Raw genomic sequence first — 18,718 nt, 5'->3', positions numbered from 1 at the left:
GTTCACTAATGTACGTGAGCAAAAGTCCTTTTTTGCCTGTAGAGAATTTTGTCATTGAATCCTTTTTTATTTTTAGTGGAAAATTATTCTAGTGAACCTGCATTCCATTCCTAATAGCAGGCTATGGGCATTACTCATAATGGAAGGCTGTTTGGCAGTGGATGCAGCCAATTCCCTGCAGGCATTCACAGATGAACAAGATACTAAACTACCTTTTAGTGCAAGAGGGAAGCTTTGTCCACTGGAGCTAACACTGTGGGAAAAGTTGCATTCCAGTTCTATACGTGTCAGTTTGTAGATCAACATCTGTCCAGATTTTCCTGTACTTCTGAAGTTCTTGAACTCTTTGAGATATACATATGTTTGTATATATATGTCCAAACTTAGACATTATGCATATTCTATAATGACATCTGAACATAGGCTAATAAATTTCAATACATTGTTTTTGCTTTTAGCCTTTTGATCTGTGCTTCAAATGCACAGTAAGGAGGGTGTATGGTGATGTCAAATATTACTGAAATTGAAAGTCTAGTTGTTTTATTTTTGTTCTTCGCATTTTCAATACCCCTTTTAAAAGGTTTTTTGTCTTTTATAAGAAGTATTGTGAATTTAAGGGGGAATTTTTTTAACGAGCATTTGTTTTAAATATTGGATCTAACTCCTTACTTTCTAATAGTTTAGTAAAGCAGAAAAAAGACAGAAGGACAAATCCTGAACTGAAGTAAACTTTGTAGCTCTGTGGACTTTAGTGATGGTAGGGTAATTTAAAAGAGTTGAGGATCGACCTTGTGTTGTTTGGGTTATTTTATAAGTTAAATACTGAGGGGTTTGGGGTTTGGTACCTTTTTTTGTTTTCTTTTTTGTTTTCTTTTTTGTTTTCTTTTTTGTTTTCTTTTTAATATTTGTGATCATGGGAAATAACATCCCTCTCATATTTTAGGTGATGAAGTGGTCATAGTTCAAGATAAACTGGAAGGCATTAAAGCAAGGTACAAAGACATTATGAAATTGAGTTCTGATGTATCCAAGACTTTGGAGCAGGCTCTGCAGCTTGCAGGTCAACTGCACTCAACTCATGAGCAACTCAGCAAATGGCTTGATGAAGTAGAGGTGGAGTTACTCTCCTATGAAACTCAAATACCCAAGGGTGAAGAATTAAGCCAAGTACAAGAAAGACAAAAAGTAGGTTTTAGAATCTGTGTAATATTTATTGCTCTGTGGTTCAGAAAGGTTATGTGTTAACTTATGTTAGACATAAAGTTGTTTTTTGAATAACTGATTCTGGTATCAGATCATTTGACTAAACGCTGCAGTAGTTAACAATCATACTCCCTTTCCAGAGTCATCTTTTGTAATCACTAATGAAATTGGGCTGAGGTTTACTTTTAGCACAAGAGAAGCACAACATTTCTGTTTTTTTCAAGGAGCTGCCTAATACTGGGAAAACTTTGTTTGACAGCTTATGAGTTATTTTGGTTCTTTAGCTGTGGCATGGATAAAATTCTGTAAAGTATAAAAAACTCAGCATTTTAAATATATTACTGATTTTGTTAAACTAGATTTGTTGAAAAAGAAAAAATGTAATATAAGCTGCATAGTAAGGAAAATGTTGAGGAGGGGAAGCTTAAAAAAATCCATTATATTTCTTTTTATATATATAAGAAATGAAACCACAGTGGGGAGGGTTCTGTTCAGGTAAAGACTCATTCCTTTGTGTAAATATGTGCTTGGAATTTGATCCAGTCATTGTTCATTTAAGAAATCACTTGAATTCGTCATATTTTGCTATAATGCATGCTGGTTTCACTTGCTGGTGATTTACTTCATTATGGAGTTGCAGTTTGCAACCATCTTTACTAAACCAAAGTTTACTTTCTTTGGTTGCTTCATGAAGTACTAACAACACTTACAAAATTACAAAGAATTTCATACAGTCTTACTGACTGGACAAATGCATTTAGGATAGATTCTGTTGAAAATTCTCATTAAGAATCACCCACCTTTCTGTCAAACAACTTACAGTATCAAAAAGCTAATACAGCTCAGCCAAAAATAAGTATGGTAATTTATCCCTTTGGTTTGTGTGTAAAACATTTCAGTTCTTGACTCATAGTTGATAGAATGAAAACACGTGCAAACTGCCATGTTGAAATGGTTTAATTGTTTTAAATGGCCTTTTTCAGGAGCTGAAAAAAGAAGCAAAGAACAACAAAGGCTTACTGGACACTCTGAATGAAGTTGGCAGTGCCTTCCTGGAACTGGTGCCGTGGAGGGCCAGAGAGGGGCTTGACAAGATGATAACAGAGGACAATGAACGTTACAGATTAGTGAGTGACACGATCTCTCAGAAGGTGGATGAGATTGATGCTGCCATCCTGAGATCCCAGCAGGTACTGAAAACTGTTCTTTGGGCTGTAACAGTCTCTGGCCATGGGTACCTGAATGAAAGATGTCCTTTAATAATGTTGCCAAAACTTGTTATGCTTGAGCAGCAAAAGGCCCATTTGAATGAAATGGGACTCCATTGTTAAGATACGAATACCAGAACTCTGTCAATCTGTACACTGTTGTAGTTCTCTGCCTCTTTGTTGGTGCAAACATCAGTATTTTAGCAAAAATTGCTCTAACGATCTTGTGGCTTCTTAAGTGGGAGTTTGTTTAATTAAGAACTGAATGGCCCACATCTTTTGTAAATCATGTTATGTTAAGTAAAATATGGTCCAGATCCTGAGCCAACTTTACTGGATGCAACACTGATATCTCTAGGCTTGCCACACCTTTTAGCATCAGCTGATTGTCTAGCTCCTCTGCACTTTACACAGTTAAAAGCTGGATTATCTTATTCAAACTGTAGTGGAGGATTTATATAACAATTACTTTTATTCCTGTCTACAGTGCTTTTTTTCTTGGGACTCAAAAACTGAGTTATTTAATATGTGGAGGTTTCTGTACATGCACAGAGACTCTCACTTTGGGAACTGAGCTCTAATTTCATCACTAAATAATCTCATATTTAAGCCTGCTTATAAATGTATCGTTTTCCAGTGTCTGCCTACAGTTCAGGCGTAAAAATGTTGCTGGAGATTTCTATTTCTGCTAATAGTTCCCATAAACAGTTTCAACAGGACATGGAGAAAGCATGTGTGATAATCTCAATGTTTGCCGAAAGCCGACTAAAAGACACTGGCAGTAATTCAGATTTTCTTCTAACTGAGGTTAAAAATAACTTCTTGTTTCTTTTTAAGGGCTTTGCTATGAATATTATCTTGTCTCACTAACCAAATCCTCAAAAATGAAGGGTGATTTTTTTTTTTTTTTTATTTAGTGAGGGATAAGGGTGAGATAGGAGAGTATATTTTGGCTCTCCTTCAGATTTTTTGAATTCCATGAGTATGTAGCATCCTCTAGCACAAGTTCAGCAATTTCAGGTTCAGGCATGAAAAGCCCAGAGCTGCTATTCCACTAGCTAGTGTTCCAAGGGCGCATTGCACCCTCATCCTGCATACCCCTAACTTCCACTTCAGCCAACTCACATCACCACAATAAACTCCTATACACTATATCCTGTAATAAGTATCAGGTGACTTAGTGCGCTTCCTGTGAAGGATAAGCTACTTTCCATTTAGATCATGCAAAATAAAAAGCATTTTTGGACAAGCTAGTGTTTTTGTAAACTTGATCTGTGCAACTTGTTCAAGTGCCTATACTATTAAGAAGTTTTGGGTGGAGGGCAAAGCTGGTAAGAGCACGAGGGTTTAATAGGAGTAGTGTGGGCTTTGTGCTAGATGTTACTGGCCCAAGGTTAGAAATGTGGTAGGCTATATGGACGGTTAATAGTGCTTCATGTTGTGAATGGAAGCTGGAAGGCTTAATAGAACTAATGCAATATCCTGGGTTTTAACTACCTGACCAAAATGCTCACAGATGGATAGATTTATCTTAGGCAGAAATTTAGCTACATGGTTTAATCTTCATTTCTCAATACTGAAAGCATTGGTTGGGATCCCCTAGTGAAGGAGTGCTATGTAGAAACACAAGGTCATATTCTACTTTTGGCTTACTTGTTCTTCACTCTAAAGCAGCCATAGAGAGTGCTTTAGAAAGCATTCATGGAGCAAATCACAGCATCATCCCATTCAGAAGTCAGTCATTCCTCACTGGAAGAAAAAGTACCACAATGAACTATGCTTGGTTAAACTGGATGGGATTAAGTAAATCATTTCATAGTGACTGAAGGGCTTATAAGTAACTGTCATGCATAAGGGGAAGAAAACATTTTAAATTTTGGGTTCAGAGAGTACCAATTTTATGCTTTTTATTCCTTAATGTTGTTTTTAAGCATTACAAATTACCCTTAGAAAACTGAGTTTAGAGTTCTATGTCTTCTTGGTTCTATTTAACCTAGAAGTTTCACTGTCATGCCTTGATTTTGTTATTTCCATTAAATATTTTCCAGTATTACTTACATACCCGTGAATATTGTGTACCAGGTAGTCACACTGCAATTAGTTTGTACATCTAACACAATTGAAATTACCTTCCACATTTATGTCATAAATAGATGGGCTTCTGAAGAGCTTGGTTATGTACTCTAGTTTCTAAAACCAGGCTTTAACTACCAGTGGTACATGTGCTTCATGCTGATGTTTATATTACCGATTGTTTCAGAACATACCTGTATTAGGAAGTCACAATATTTAGGACAAAACTTACTTTCTCTTACTTTAAATGACAAATGACGTATAGTGAAAAAGAATGTTGTGCTCTTTCATGTAACAAATGGATTATAAAGGCTGAAAAAGATTGACTCATAAAGAATGAAATCTCAGAACCGCTTCTTTTGTTTTTGTGGAACTCATGTTTGACTATTAAGACAAGTCTGATTTAGTGACTAAAGTGAACTCCAGCTATGTTAAGGAGTAAGGCTGTCATAGTCTACAGCCACAAGACCAGCATATTTCAAGACAAGTGCAACTGAGAGTGTTCAGAAAGAGACTTCTGAGGAAAGTGTCAGTATCAATAAACACAAGTAGCAGCTTCTGACCTAAAATGTCCTGATAGACTTTTACAATAACTCAGGGCCATATTAATGTCGGCTAATTTCAGTGGGGGTCAGAGTTTTAACTAATTCAAAAAATAAATTCTTAGTAGTTTCTACATTGCGCATCTGATACATCCATGTAATATTTCTCTATGGCTTAGGCTCAAAGCTACCCTGGTTGAGCTGCAACATATGTATGCTAAGATGCATGCCTATAAACTTGATCTGAAGAGAGAATGCGTGATTTTTTTTTTGTTTTTAATGTGGTCTTAGATTTCAGAAGACTTAGATCCCCACACACTCTTCTTCATGCTCTTCTTTACCAATTAGTAAGAAACAGGTCCTTTAAGTCCTCTGATTACGTTAGTGCTTTGACGTAATTTCTGAATTGTTGAGTAATTGTAGTCAGAAATTAATCATTTAGGAAAGGATGCACCTAAATGCTCACAAAAAATTTTTGCATTTAATCTGAGGTCTACTTTTGGATGAAGTCCTGCCTTCTCTGAATTCAGTGAGTTTTTTGCCCTGACTTAGTTGAACTGGGATTGTTTTGCCTTGATCATTTAATACCAAAGCAGCTCTTCAGATTAATTGGGTAACATCAAATATCTGTGTCTCAGGATAATTGCAACACTAGCAATAATAATAAACAGAGAGATGGAAAAGACATGTGAAAGTAGAATAAAATGAAAATAAACAGTCTAGTTAAAATTCTGAGATTATAACCCTTTTTTATTTTCTTATGACTGCTGGAGAGCTGTAGGCTTTGGAAAAAAGTATTTGCTTCTGTTGCTTTGTCATTCTAATGAATTAAGATGCTTGTATTACAATCCCTTAGAACCATTTTGGGCTTTGTATTTCATTATATAAAAACCTCAAATGTAAAGTGAGCCACTATCTTTCTAACAATTCAAAAGTATACTCTCTAGTCTTTAAAATTTTTGAAACAGTTATTCTAATTTCATGTCTGTGGAACTGCTGAACTAATTCATGTCTCCCTCATTTAGTTTGATCAAGCAGCTGATGCTGAATTTGCCTGGATTGCAGAAACAGAAAAGAAACTGATGTCTCTGGGTGATATTAGACTTGAGCAAGACCAGACCACAGCTCAGCTGCAAGTTCAAAAGGTAAAAGAAATGCGTTTCCAACTGTCATGTTAATTATTGGCCGGCACACTCTCCATCTAGAAAATGTACTGGCATGATTTAATTTTCAGTCCATCATAATTAATGAACTTCAAAACCCAGTTTTTGCTCCATATACTTTTTTTTTTATTCTAACCATTTTTTCTTGTGTTTCAAGGCTTTTACCATGGAGATTCTAAGGCACAAAGATACCATAGATGAACTTGTTAAATCTGGGGATAAGATTATGAAAACATGCACTGAAGAAGAGAAACAGATGATGAAGGTAAAATTCCTTAAATTGCAGCTACAGTGGTAGATATGCAGACAATATACAAGTGGAAGTATTCCTGTAGTGTCTTGTTTGAAATACTAATGAGAAAGCATTAATTACAATCACTTCTAGTCAGAGGATTGTAGTACTAGAGAAGATGGTGCTGTGTATCCCTCTCCTTCCTTCAGGGTGTTCAAAGAGCAAACACTGTGTACTGACACTAATTTGTAGCCCCATTTATCATCTTAGACATCTGTGGTAAATAGTATTTTAGCCTATAGATGATTGAGTGAAGAGGTATTAGTCATCTGGGACGGTGTGTGGAATCTGGCTGTTTATCTTCTGAATTCTTTTAGGTCAGTGACGCTCTGGGTGTGTGCATTTCTGTGCCGAATTCAATGGCTGTGCACCTCAGTGTGAATTTTTACTTTCATTTCTGCTGATTTCCGTATAGGCCTCGCTTGCCAAGATTATTCTATCCTGTTGACTGTCACAGCCCATGAAAGGCATTCTTATGCCTTTGTTTATTACACACACACACAGAGCCTAATGTTGGGGCTGCAAACATGTACAGATGGATTTTTTTGTGTTGGCTGTTGGCTTTAAGAAGGATTAGTTGTGTGGTTGGGATTTTTTTGCTAAATTACGGTGAGGCTGGATATGTTGTGTAAATTTAGTCCTTCCGAAGACCGCCCTCCTTGAACAGCAATGCTTCAGTAATTGTTCTCTGCTGCAAGAACTCTGAATAAATTTGATTTGCTCCTAAGTGAATTTAAAATAGATGAGAAGTTCTATCTATGAAACTGTAGTCATAAGGGAGAGCAGTTTTGTGGGAGTCTCTATTAAATAGTTTTATTTGTCAAAAATACTGTATATCTGTGTATTAGACTAGATTTTATCCTCTGGATAGCATCTCTTTATTTAATTTATGTGCAAGACATAACAAAGGAAAGAATAGCTTGTTCAGCCAAAAAAAAATTCAAAGGCTTGCTTATATGTCTAGTTTTATCAAGGCAAGGATTTATACGCATTGTCATATATATAATATTTCATAAACTTGATAACATGGGCAGTCTTCCACAGGAAAAATGTATGGCTAGTTGATACTTTCTTTTATTATCACATGCCCAAATACAGTAGATTTTTAATGTTTAAACCTTATAGTTCTATTGCTGTTATCTATGTTATTAATGTTAATACATTCTCATTAAGTAATATATGCTAACCTCGAAAATAATGTTTTATGGTTGCTTTTGTAAGTTTGTGAACTACAAGCACAACAGTATAAACTATTCTCTTGCCAGATTAAAAAAAGAGCCCCAAACCCAGCAGCCCAACAGATTTTGTGTATTGTTCATGCTGCTTTGATTCAGAAATGCTGTGGAAAACTTAATTTCTGCCAAGTGTCACTGAATATAAGCATCTGCAGTAAGGAAGTGGGGCTAAGATCTGCAGTCAGATCATTTGCAGCTTGACTGGAAGCCCTATGGGTGAAGTATTATTTGTAAATTACAGTATCATTAAATATATTCTAAATACTTTGCAAGTACTCTGCCAAATTCTGATCTGCCACATTATTGATTCTGTCCACTTTAAACACCGATACTGTAAAAACATTATCAAAACTAAAATTTGGTTCGCTGTGAATTGGTGCTATAATTATCAAAGACCGTTTAGAAATTAAGGTAGTGGACACATGGAAAAACATACATTGGGTTTTTTTATTAATATTACTTTACAGAAAAAAATGGAAAGCCTCTTACAGAAATATGATGCAGTCTGTCAAATGAACTCAGAGAGAAACCTTCAGCTGGAACGGGCTCAGTCCCTGGTTAACCAGTTCTGGGAGACTTACGAAGAACTTTGGCCATGGTTAACTGAAACGGAAATGATCATCTCTCAGCTTCCTGCACCAGCCCTTGAATATGAAACTTTAAAGCAACAACAAGAAGAACACAGGGTAAGCATTTTGCCAGTTTTGAAAAATGAAGAGTCAAAACCCAGGAAGTATTTTGCTAAAACTGTGGAGTACTCTGCAAAATGCTTCAAAAACCAAACAGATATTCTTCTGTTGAAAAAACACTATTATTTAAAATAATAATACAAAGTAAATATATTTTCAATCGTTGCTGTACTGTTTACCAAACTGTGCATGCAAACAAGAGTCTCTGGAGAAGGCAGCAAATGATGTATAAGCATGAAAGAAGGCTAAAGGAGAAAAAAATTACCATTGTACTGAGAGAACTGAGCATGTTAGTTATTAGTTAAGAAGTATATTTAAAAGTACACATTAATGTTAGTATTGGAACAAACCAAACCCATAAACAAAAAGAACAGGCGTGAGTTGTTGGAGCAAGAAACAAAAAGGGGGTACAGTCAGTATACAGATATGCACGTGTTGATCTTATACACATATAAAAAATTTAGCTTTTATTTTGTTCGTAACATTGAAACTACACTTACCTGAGTCAGGAAGATGGACAATTACAGAGCCAAAAATTGCTTGCTTGGATCCAGCCAAATAATTTCTAATGTCAAGAATGTTTGTTATGTACTAATTAAAACAAATAATTGTTTACCATAACATCACAAAATAGAGGCAACAGTGTTGTAGACTGGCCACTGTGTGGGCTCTCTTACATGGATATACAATCAGCTGGGATAAAAATTAGTATATCTTAACAGTGACTACTGCTATCACATGGAATCAGATGTATCCCACTGAGGTTAAAATCCTGCATGTTTTGGCAGATGCAAAATCTGGATGGCCATTGGAGATACCTGTCTCTCCCTGCTAGCATAGTTTTTCTTTGATTATTTTAGCTGCCTCAATTAAGTGACTCAAGTTAGATAGGATGAACGCTGACTTCAGAGTCTTGTTTACTCTGAGACCAGCTGATGAAATGTGCCAGTCTTATGTACTGGTAAACACTGGGTTCACTCATTTGTCTTCCTATTATGTCCAGAATGAACAAACAAGTTCTGTTAAGACTAGCTATATAACATGAGCTTTACGAGCTATCTTGATTAGTCACCACGAACCATATCATGCTTGCTTTACTTGCAGGATTGTTCCTCATCTACTTTAATCGTGCTGCTTCTATGAGAGGCCTTTCAGATGAGCTTCTATTTTTGCGTTTTCCCGGGCTACGCCATTAGCTGAGATTTGTTTGTTAACTAGAAGATTAATGTTAGGCCCTCTTAACATGTAATCTGCTCCTAAACACTTGTTTACTGGAATTGTTTACCCAATAGTAGATCATGGAGAAGACCAAATCATTCATTGTTCTGTTAAAAAGAAGAAGAAGGGAAAAAGGTCATTTTCAGTGTGAATTGACAACTTAACATTTCTATTCTGATGTATTTACTGATGACTATCTTTGTTCCAAGTTGTGAAATTCATAGACTTGATTCTGTGCGAGTAATATGCAGTCAGTTTGGTTTGAAATGAGCTGTGGGCAGAGTATTAGCATAAGGTTTGGACCCAGAAATGTCCACTCCTGTGGCCTTGTGTCAAATCATCTCTGTGCTCAAAAGTAAAACACATGCAATTATTTTCTAAAAACTTTAAAACTATTCTTAGTTTCTCCTTTTCCTCTTCTCTGCTAATCAACATTATTTTTCTTGTGGCAAGTTATACAAATAGAGTTACATTCAAAGTAAGTAGTTAGAATCAAGGGAGGGTTATATTTTCATTGCTGTTTGGACTGTGAAGAGTTGTGGTCACTGTCTTTTAAGTCTTCTCAACTTCTGCTCTTCTGGGGAGGAGCAAGGAAGCAAGCCAGTATCAGGATTTCTTCTTAAGGGAAGAACCGTAGTTGAAGAGAAGAGAATTTATTTACACTGAGGCTGATATAGGCCCTTTTCTGTGTCTTCATTAATTTAAACAAACTCTCAGCTGGGAGGAACAGCACATGTGCCTCTCATGTCCCTGCGCAGGGGCTATAGGATAGAACACATGAAGTTCACGGCACTGAGAGGGACAGTGCCTCGCAAGACAGTGGATTTTTCTGAAAAGGGAGGTAAAATATGAGAAAGTAAATAAAATGAGGGAAGGATGGGGCTATTCCCACAAAAAAACTCTTTCCCTTTTGTCAGTTCTATGGGCGCAAGGAAGAAAATCTGAAACCCTTAGACAAGTTGGAAGACACATTATGACATTTCACTTCCACAAGCCTCTGCTCAATCTTTGGCACAGTTTTAACTTCAGGGGTGGATGATGAGAGGCAGTAGACAGATGAGGTCAAATTTAATTCACTTACTAATTACTTGTTAAACATCGTGTCAGTAAAATAATAGTGCTGTTATGAAGACAGAGGGGTCTTGTGGCCAGAGACTGCTAAACTAGGTTGATAAGTCTCTACTGATCACCCTTCCATGTCCTTTTGTCCTTTCACTTATTTCTTTGACTCTCCGTTGTGCTGGTTTCCTCTTCTTAAATCAAAGATAATTTGAATTCATTTTCTTGCAATGCCAGTACCTCTTTCTGTGATGTTCCTCAATGAAAGGCTTTGCAGCAAGTGACCAGTATCAACATGAAAGTATACATGTGGTGGTGTTACGCCCATGTCTGGAATATTGTTGCCATTTCTGTTATTATAGGTACTAAATATGATGAGGACTGTCTGTTGTTAGCATCATATGCATAGTTAGCATCTTATATTTTACCTGTAATCATATGTCCTACCAGAGTGTTGCACAGGCATTTCCAGCGTGTCTCTAATTCTGATGTTTTATGCCTGGATAGCTCTCTGTGGAATGGGAATGATCACTGGCAAAGCAGTCATTAACTTTATTTCTGCTTTATATTAGGATGAAGGGTATTTGTTTAGAATTTCTTGCCAGCTGGACGTGTTGGAAGTGTGGACAGTTGTAATGTGGTGGTGCAAGCATAAGAAACTGATAAGTTGTTTCATTTGTTATAGCAACTGCGTGAGCTGATCGCTGAGCACAAGCCTCATATAGATAAGATGAACAAAACTGGGCCTCAGTTGCTGGAGCTGAGCCCAGGAGAAGGTTTTTCTATCCAAGAGAAATATGTGGCAGCTGACATCCTTTACAGTAAAATCAAGGAAGATGTCAAAAAGCGAGCACTGGCACTGGATGAAGCCATTTCTCAGTGTACCCAGGTATCAATTTAAGTTTAAAATATAATTGGGTTCATTCAATGGAAAAATACACATTGTCATTTTATATGTATATATCAAGACTAAACTGCTGCTTCACCTGGATTTTTCAACCTAATGACCTGCGAATGTTCATATCACAGCTAATGGCATTGATTTTTATATTTCTTGAGAGGTTATAATTTTATATATTGGTCAGTATTATGACTTTGTAGCAACTGAAAAATGTTATTGCTACTTAATTTTGAAGTAAAAAATCAAGAAGTCTAAAAATGTGGGATTTTATTTTCACTTTTGTGTTCTCTTACTGGTCTGTTAGTAGCTGATGCTTAATTTTTAAATGAATGTCACTTTTGATCAGTTAATTTGAGTATAGTTATTTCTAGAAATTGGTAGCTGAAGTTAGCGGAGAGTTACCAGTGGAACTAGAGAGTAGTTTAGCAGTGTTAATAGCATATGCTCTTCACTGCAGACCCAAAAGAACTTAATGTAATATATACTGAAACTGTTACAGAAAAGTATTACGAGCAAAGTCAGACTTCACAAAACATCATCAGCATAAAATTCTGGTCAGGTCCACAAATGCAGCATCTTCATTTCTTGGCTTCACCAGCCTATGAAATGAACCTAAATAGAGGATTGTCAGGTGTTGCACTCTAGCTACTGTTAAATATTGGGTTAATTACCATTACATCCACACTGAACTTCTTTTACTCAACCCCAAATTTCAGAAAAGAACTTGGTAAAACTTTGTACATAAACCCATACAAAAACCTGAATAAAAATACTTTGTTTTATACTAGTGTTTTTATAGGAAATTCCCCTTTTTTCCCTGTTCACTGGAAATTAAGTGCTATATTCTGTTAAGATCTTAAATACTAAATAAAGAAATACACCTCGAAGTGCTTATCGAGTCTACATTGTAAATAATTTTTGTCAGGTCGTTATACTTAATGTCATATTCCTAGGCCCCGGAGACTGAGTTTAAGAATGTGAGGCAAAAATAAGTGACATCGGATGTCATCCTGCTTTTGAACTGGTTATATGTATATAACATATGTATATATACACGTATATGTATATATATATAAAATGTATATGCATTTTAAACAACCCTTATTCATACCTCTGAAAGATGCCTGATTATTTAGATCCTGTGTTTTTCTATGTCAGAAATGCTTGGTCCTCCCCATATTTGGAGCTGCCTATTTGAAAATCAAGATATTTACTTAGTATTCGAGTCCCTGTTTTGTATGTGATAGACATCAACATATTGTACTGGCTAAGTACAGAAAGCAAGAATTAGAAATGCATTCTTTGGTAACACCTAAAATATAATCAGATGTTGAGAAAATACTTAATTATTTATGCAGTACTTTATGGTTCATTTTATATACCTAAATGTATATGCAAATAGCAAAGCAAAACATTGTAATGTCTGCAGAATGTAATTATATATAATCTTCTTTTTTTATTAAGATACATAAATATATATTATCACAGCCCTGTACTATGATGTCTACGTCAATGTTTGTCTAGACATTCCTTGAAAAATAATTATTTAACTCTTCAGGTTTTAAATTATATTAAATTGCATTATGTATCAACAGAAGGGCATAACATATTGAGGTAGAATGAGAGGGTGTCATTACTTGCATTTTCTTCCTTTTAAGTTCTAAAACACTGTCTCATTCATTGAGCTTGAGTACAAGGAGGGCCACTGAATGCACTGACAACTTAAAAATGTAATATATGTCCTAAAATTAGACCTAAATATTGCCAATTTAATTTCAGTTTTTATAATTTTTGTAAGGTTTTGTTACCACAATCAGTTTTTCAGAAGTCTTGAATGTGGGAAGGCTACTTGTCTTTCATAACACATTTTGCTGGCTTGTATGACATTCACACTTCTAACAAAAACACTGAGTGCCATAACATTAGTCACAGAATCTGATTTGAAGTGGGTTGTGTGGTGGGAAAAAGTAATTACATTTATATTGCCTATGTTCCTTTGAATAGAAGGGATGTAGCTATTTGTTCACATCAGGTAATCTTGTTTTGCTGTGCTGTTTCTAGCACCTTTCCCAAGTGTTGTCAGGAGTGCTTTTTGTAGATCCTGGAGGGTCATTAAATGCACCCGCAATTTATGGATTTCTTTAATTCAAAAAGGGGCATGGTGGTGTGAGATTTTAGGAATCTCTGTGAATCCAAAAGCATATTAGTAAAGGCTAACTTTGGACCTATGCCAAAGTTTGAACCATATTAACACAGCTGTAATTCAGTTTCTGAGCACCTACCTGGGCTCAGTCAAACATGGCTGAATATACTATATACAATATTGTGTGCTTTTAGTTTCAGAAGGTAACATATCTTTACTGCACGAGCAAACACTACCTGTCCACTGAGAAATGTCTTTTTGAATGACCTCACATATCAAGCCCTAATCGATAGTATGTTGGTTGTAACAGGAAAATGTATGTATTTAACTGTAAGGCAAATATCTTTCTAAATGATGAAATCAGAAAGCCATTTCTCCCTGAAATAAGCTACCATTACTTTATGAATTGCACAGGACTAAGTGCAAGTAGATTCTGTTGTAGTTCAGAGGAAGTGTCTCAGGACTGAACACCAACTTAATAGTAAAATTCTTAAATTTGACAGGAGGTACCATTTTGCAAGGTTATTTTTGCAATTTAGATATTAAAAGAGCCAGGAGGGGGGGGGCATTGCAAGTTGCACATATATGTTTGATAGAGATGATAATTTTAAAGCACCTTTTTCCAAGAGAATTTCGGATGCCATTTTTTGTGTTTGGAGTTTTTTTTTCTAACTTCTCTTCCACTTCTTTCTGTCCTTTACCCCCCTCCCAGTTTCATGACAAGATAGATCCAACTCTTGAGAGTCTGAAACGCATAGCTGAACGTCTGAGGCAGCCACCTTCAATCTCAGCAGAGGTTGAGAAGATTAAAGAGCAAATCAGTGAAAATAAGAATGTATCTGTGGATCTGGAAAAACTTCAGCCAGTGTATGAGACGCTTAAACAGAGAGGGGAGGAAATGATTGCTCGCTCAGAAGGCACTGATAAGGATATATCTGCTAAAGGTAGTAGACTGAGGAAACTTTCATGTAGTGGAAATGCAGTAAGCTGCAGCATATAAAATTCTTCATTTCTGATGACCACTAATCTGGGGAATGTGTTCTTCTGGAGAAGCTGCTAAAGATTTATAAAAGCAAAGCATTCGTTTAAAATAATTAATTGTGGATATGACCTTTGTTTTATTTTTAAAGGCCGTAGTGTTTGTTTCCACTTAACGTTATAAGGACTCCTATAAAGAAACAATTTTAGAGTCTAAATTTAAAAATGTACACATATGTTTTGCTGTAGAACTAGAGAGATTTATGACCAAGAATTGTTTGCCAACGTAGTAATCTAGTTCCTTTGTTGTTTAGCTGTTCAAGATAAACTGGACCAAATGGTCCTAGTTTGGGAAGACATCCAGACTTTGACTGAGGAAAGGGAGGCCAAACTGTTGGATGTAATGGAACTAGCTGAAAAGTTTTGGTGTGATCATATGGCTCTTGTAGCTACTATTAAAGATACTCAGGACTTTATTCGAGAACTGGAGGGACCTGGAGTTGACCCATCTGTAGTCAAGCAACAGCAAGAAGCTGCAGAGGTCAGTAGAAAGTAATTTGTTCATTTGAAGTACTTTATTTATGGTATGCAGATGAAAAACAGAATTACTATGAAATACCACAGGAGAATATATTATTTGTTACAGACCAAGAGGGATAATTTTGTAGAAATTTACAATAATGGTACCTCAAGAGTCTACAGTAAATAACATGTATCAGTGCTTAATTGCAATAAGCATGCAACATGTGCTTGCTATTATATTTCCTTATTTGTTTATAAACATATGTATAATAACCATGTCACCAAGACTCTTAAAAGTTATACATACTTTAGATTCCTTGAGTACTATGTAACATCTAAATGAAAGGTGTACAAATGTATTATGCTCTATGAATTATCCTCTAAGCCTGTAATTACTTATGCTGATAGTTAAAGATTTAAAGGTTGAATGATAACCTCTGACAAAGAAGACACTCTGATTAAAGAAATCTAATTTAAAACTTCCTGTTTATTTTTTCCATCTCCTGCAAAATGATATCATAAGCCATTGTTACAATTTAGACTGATGTCAGCTGATTTCACTCTGATACTGCAAAGGGATTCTTGTATTTTAAGTGTCCAACTATAAGTCCGAGTGACCTGAAAGAAAACAAAGGTGGAACTGTGCTGTGTTTCATCTTGAAAGCAAGTTGTACATAGATTATTAAATTTAGTAATAGCAGTGTTGGATTTTTTTCTCTTTGTAGGCTGCTAAAGAAGAAATTGATGGACTACAAGAAGAACTAGAAACAGTTGTGAACCTTGGCTCTGAACTTAGAGCTGCTTGTGGAGAGCCTGACAAACCTATTGTAAACAAGAGTATAGATGAGGTATGGGAAATGCATATGCTTAGGTCTGTTACGTGAGATGCTTGTTCAGCTGAAATTGGTATATTCCCCATGCCCCGAACAAATTTTGAAAATAAAAATTTTGTGGCAAAAGTGAGACACCCCTGAAGCTCTTATGGTAAAGTAAGGTTTGCCTTTTGAGTAAATGAATCTTAGATTAGATTAGAATGTATGGACTGTTTTATTTCATTGATTTTTAGTAAAAGACAGACATTGATTTTTTTGTGAAAGTTTTTTTTTTAAATACTCACTGATTAATATGGTAGATGACTACTTCTTGCAAAAGTAATGCTAGAATAAATTTCGGATATATCTGGTTTATGCCCAGTGAGATATCTTAACCGAGACAATCTTGTTTGGATGACTACAAAGTACTTTTAATTTTTCTAGTGTTCTGCAATGTATTATTTTTTTAAGCTACTTTTATTATAATGATGCTACTCTAAATGATTTAGTAGTATTTCCTCTCTTAACTATAATTTCTATGTTAATAAAAATATTCAATCAGTATTGACAGAGCTTTTGTAATCCAGAACCTCTAGTGAATTCTGAAAGAAACTAGATATGCAGTGATAGGGAGAACAAGAGCATTAGTATGGAATGAATACGAACTACTCATGCTTAGTTAATTAGTGTTATTGATCAGTGAAGAATTAGTAAATGCTTATTACACAGCGGTAAAATTCTTCTGTCCATTGGAGTAAATTGCACTTACTTGCAGCTGAATTCTGCCTGGGATGCCCTAAACAAAACATGGAAAGAACGGGTTGATAAGCTTGCTGAAGCTATGCAGGCAGCTGTTCAATACCAAGACGGACTGCAGGTAAGATGATGTGATATACCTAACCCACTCTTGAGTCAATGGTATTTAATGTGGTTGTAGTAAAAAATGTTATGTGATTAGGTAGGTCACAAGTAATGTATCACTCTGATTGTAGTGACTATTTTCTTCAGGAGGCAGGTATTTTTTCTCAAGATTGGTTGGGGTTATTTTGTTGGGGAGGGTTTTGCATTAAAGAATAAATCTGTTGGGGTGTTTTCTTCGTGTGTGTTTTCCATGTCCATATATTGCACTGTGTTTAGATTAAAAATTAATGTCTCCTTGTTTATTGATAAGAACAGAGGGTTTTTGATAGCACACGTTCATAGTAATCCTGCTCACATTTTCTTGTGATAGTGCTTCACTATCTATGCAAGTGCTATGCAAGTTGAAGTTGCAACACATCTTCATGATCTGAAAGGAACAGATTACAAGTCCATATACTAGCTTGCTGCTATTTTTTTTTTGAATGGAGGACGGTTAAAGGACTTGAATTTTATTCCACCTCTTTTGTAGGTCAACTAGTCAAGTTTCTATATTTTAGGCAAAAAATATTATTAACATAATGTTGCTGGACCATTATACTCAGTATAATTTATCCTATCACAATACTTTAGAAGATGATTCCCTTTTTAAATCTGTAGGTAAATATTCCAGCAGTTTTTCATTTTTTTTAAGATGTCTTGTACATTGTACTTCCTACAACTGATGAAGTTTAAAAAAAAATCACAAGGGGGAGTTGGACTAGATGACCTTTAAAGGTCTTCCAGCCCAAATTATTCTTTGATTCTATGTCTTTTCTCTTTATGAGCTGTTGGAGTTTTTTTGATTTTTTTTTTTGCTTGGTGAAATTACTGTCTTCTTTGGTTCATTAAAATCATTAAAATTAAATTTCACATGACACTGAGGGCAGTTACTTCTGTATTTGGTGCAGATCAAGCAGCAGAACACTGCTTAAAATAATGCAGCATGCCTGTTTTGCAGTGCATCCTCACTTAGTATTTTTCTCCAAGTTCTCCCATGTTCATACTGTGCAGAGATTGACTAGACAATTAGGAAAATAGCCATTGGTTTAAGTGCTTTCTATTTCCTTTGACTGTACATTGTACATCCTACAAGCTTGGTACTTTGCAAGAACTGAATTTAAGTGCTGTCTTGCGCTTATTTCAATAGACAATATGCAAAGTATTGTGGACGTATTGTTAACTGCAGCTGCCTCATCGTGTTGAGTGTGTTGGGGGTAGTTCTCCTTTTCTCAGCGAGCTGTGTAGCAGTGGGCAAGTTCAACAAGTTGTCCTAAGCCTTTCTTCATAATGATATCTCTACACATAATAGGCAGGAGGAAAAGGGCCTAGCAGAGGTGGTTTTTATCCTGTGCAATTACGCAGCTTGATGCAGCTGTTCTTAATCTATGTGAAATATCCTTGGGGTTCTGCACTGTATCAGGAGCAAAAGAAATAGCCACAAAGCATCAGAACTGGGGAGATGTCACTTATTTTTTTAAGTTATAACTGCATTATCCTTTGGAGATTCATTCTAGCTCAGTTATGGTCCTTCACCACCTAATATATACTGAATGCGTAGTTCCATGTTTCTTACACAAATAACATTCTTCAAAAACAGTTTGCTTATAATCCTCATTTAAGGCATGTTATCTACCACCTTCCGTTTTCACTCCAAACAACTGTAGAACAGAGTTGTCTTGTATTTACCTTCTAGGGTATTCATAAAAATTGCAGATTTTACACAAGAAGTAGAGTGCAACTCAGCAGGAATAATTCTGTGAGAACGTTGCTGCTAATAGAA

At 35.7% G+C, this 18,718-nt stretch overlaps 1 protein-coding gene across 15 annotated transcripts in view; it reads left to right on the top strand.

Annotated features, from left to right (window-relative positions):
• The window catches only part of DST (dystonin), a 306,949-nt gene that overhangs the window by 245,787 nt on the left and 42,444 nt on the right, over positions 1 to 18,718 (top strand). For all 15 annotated transcript variants that reach the window (XM_039380429.1, XM_039380420.1, XM_039380416.1 and 12 more), the window contains 10 exons: positions 944 to 1,185; positions 2,187 to 2,393; positions 6,052 to 6,171; positions 6,347 to 6,454; positions 8,184 to 8,402; positions 11,368 to 11,571; positions 14,439 to 14,670; positions 15,019 to 15,245; positions 15,952 to 16,074; positions 16,814 to 16,915. In XM_039380429.1, the coding sequence (XP_039236363.1) occupies positions 944 to 1,185; positions 2,187 to 2,393; positions 6,052 to 6,171; positions 6,347 to 6,454; positions 8,184 to 8,402; positions 11,368 to 11,571; positions 14,439 to 14,670; positions 15,019 to 15,245; positions 15,952 to 16,074; positions 16,814 to 16,915 (1,784 nt within the window). The remainder of the gene's footprint in view (positions 1 to 943; positions 1,186 to 2,186; positions 2,394 to 6,051; positions 6,172 to 6,346; positions 6,455 to 8,183; positions 8,403 to 11,367; positions 11,572 to 14,438; positions 14,671 to 15,018; positions 15,246 to 15,951; positions 16,075 to 16,813; positions 16,916 to 18,718) is intronic.

The sequence above is a fragment of the Pipra filicauda genome, unplaced genomic scaffold (assembly GCF_003945595.2).
Source record: "Pipra filicauda isolate LSUMZ 115617 unplaced genomic scaffold, ASM394559v2 scaffold195_size2193078_pilon, whole genome shotgun sequence".
In the NCBI taxonomy this organism is placed as follows: domain Eukaryota; kingdom Metazoa; phylum Chordata; class Aves; order Passeriformes; family Pipridae; genus Pipra; species Pipra filicauda.
This window is presented reverse-complemented; position numbering and strand designations above follow the sequence as displayed.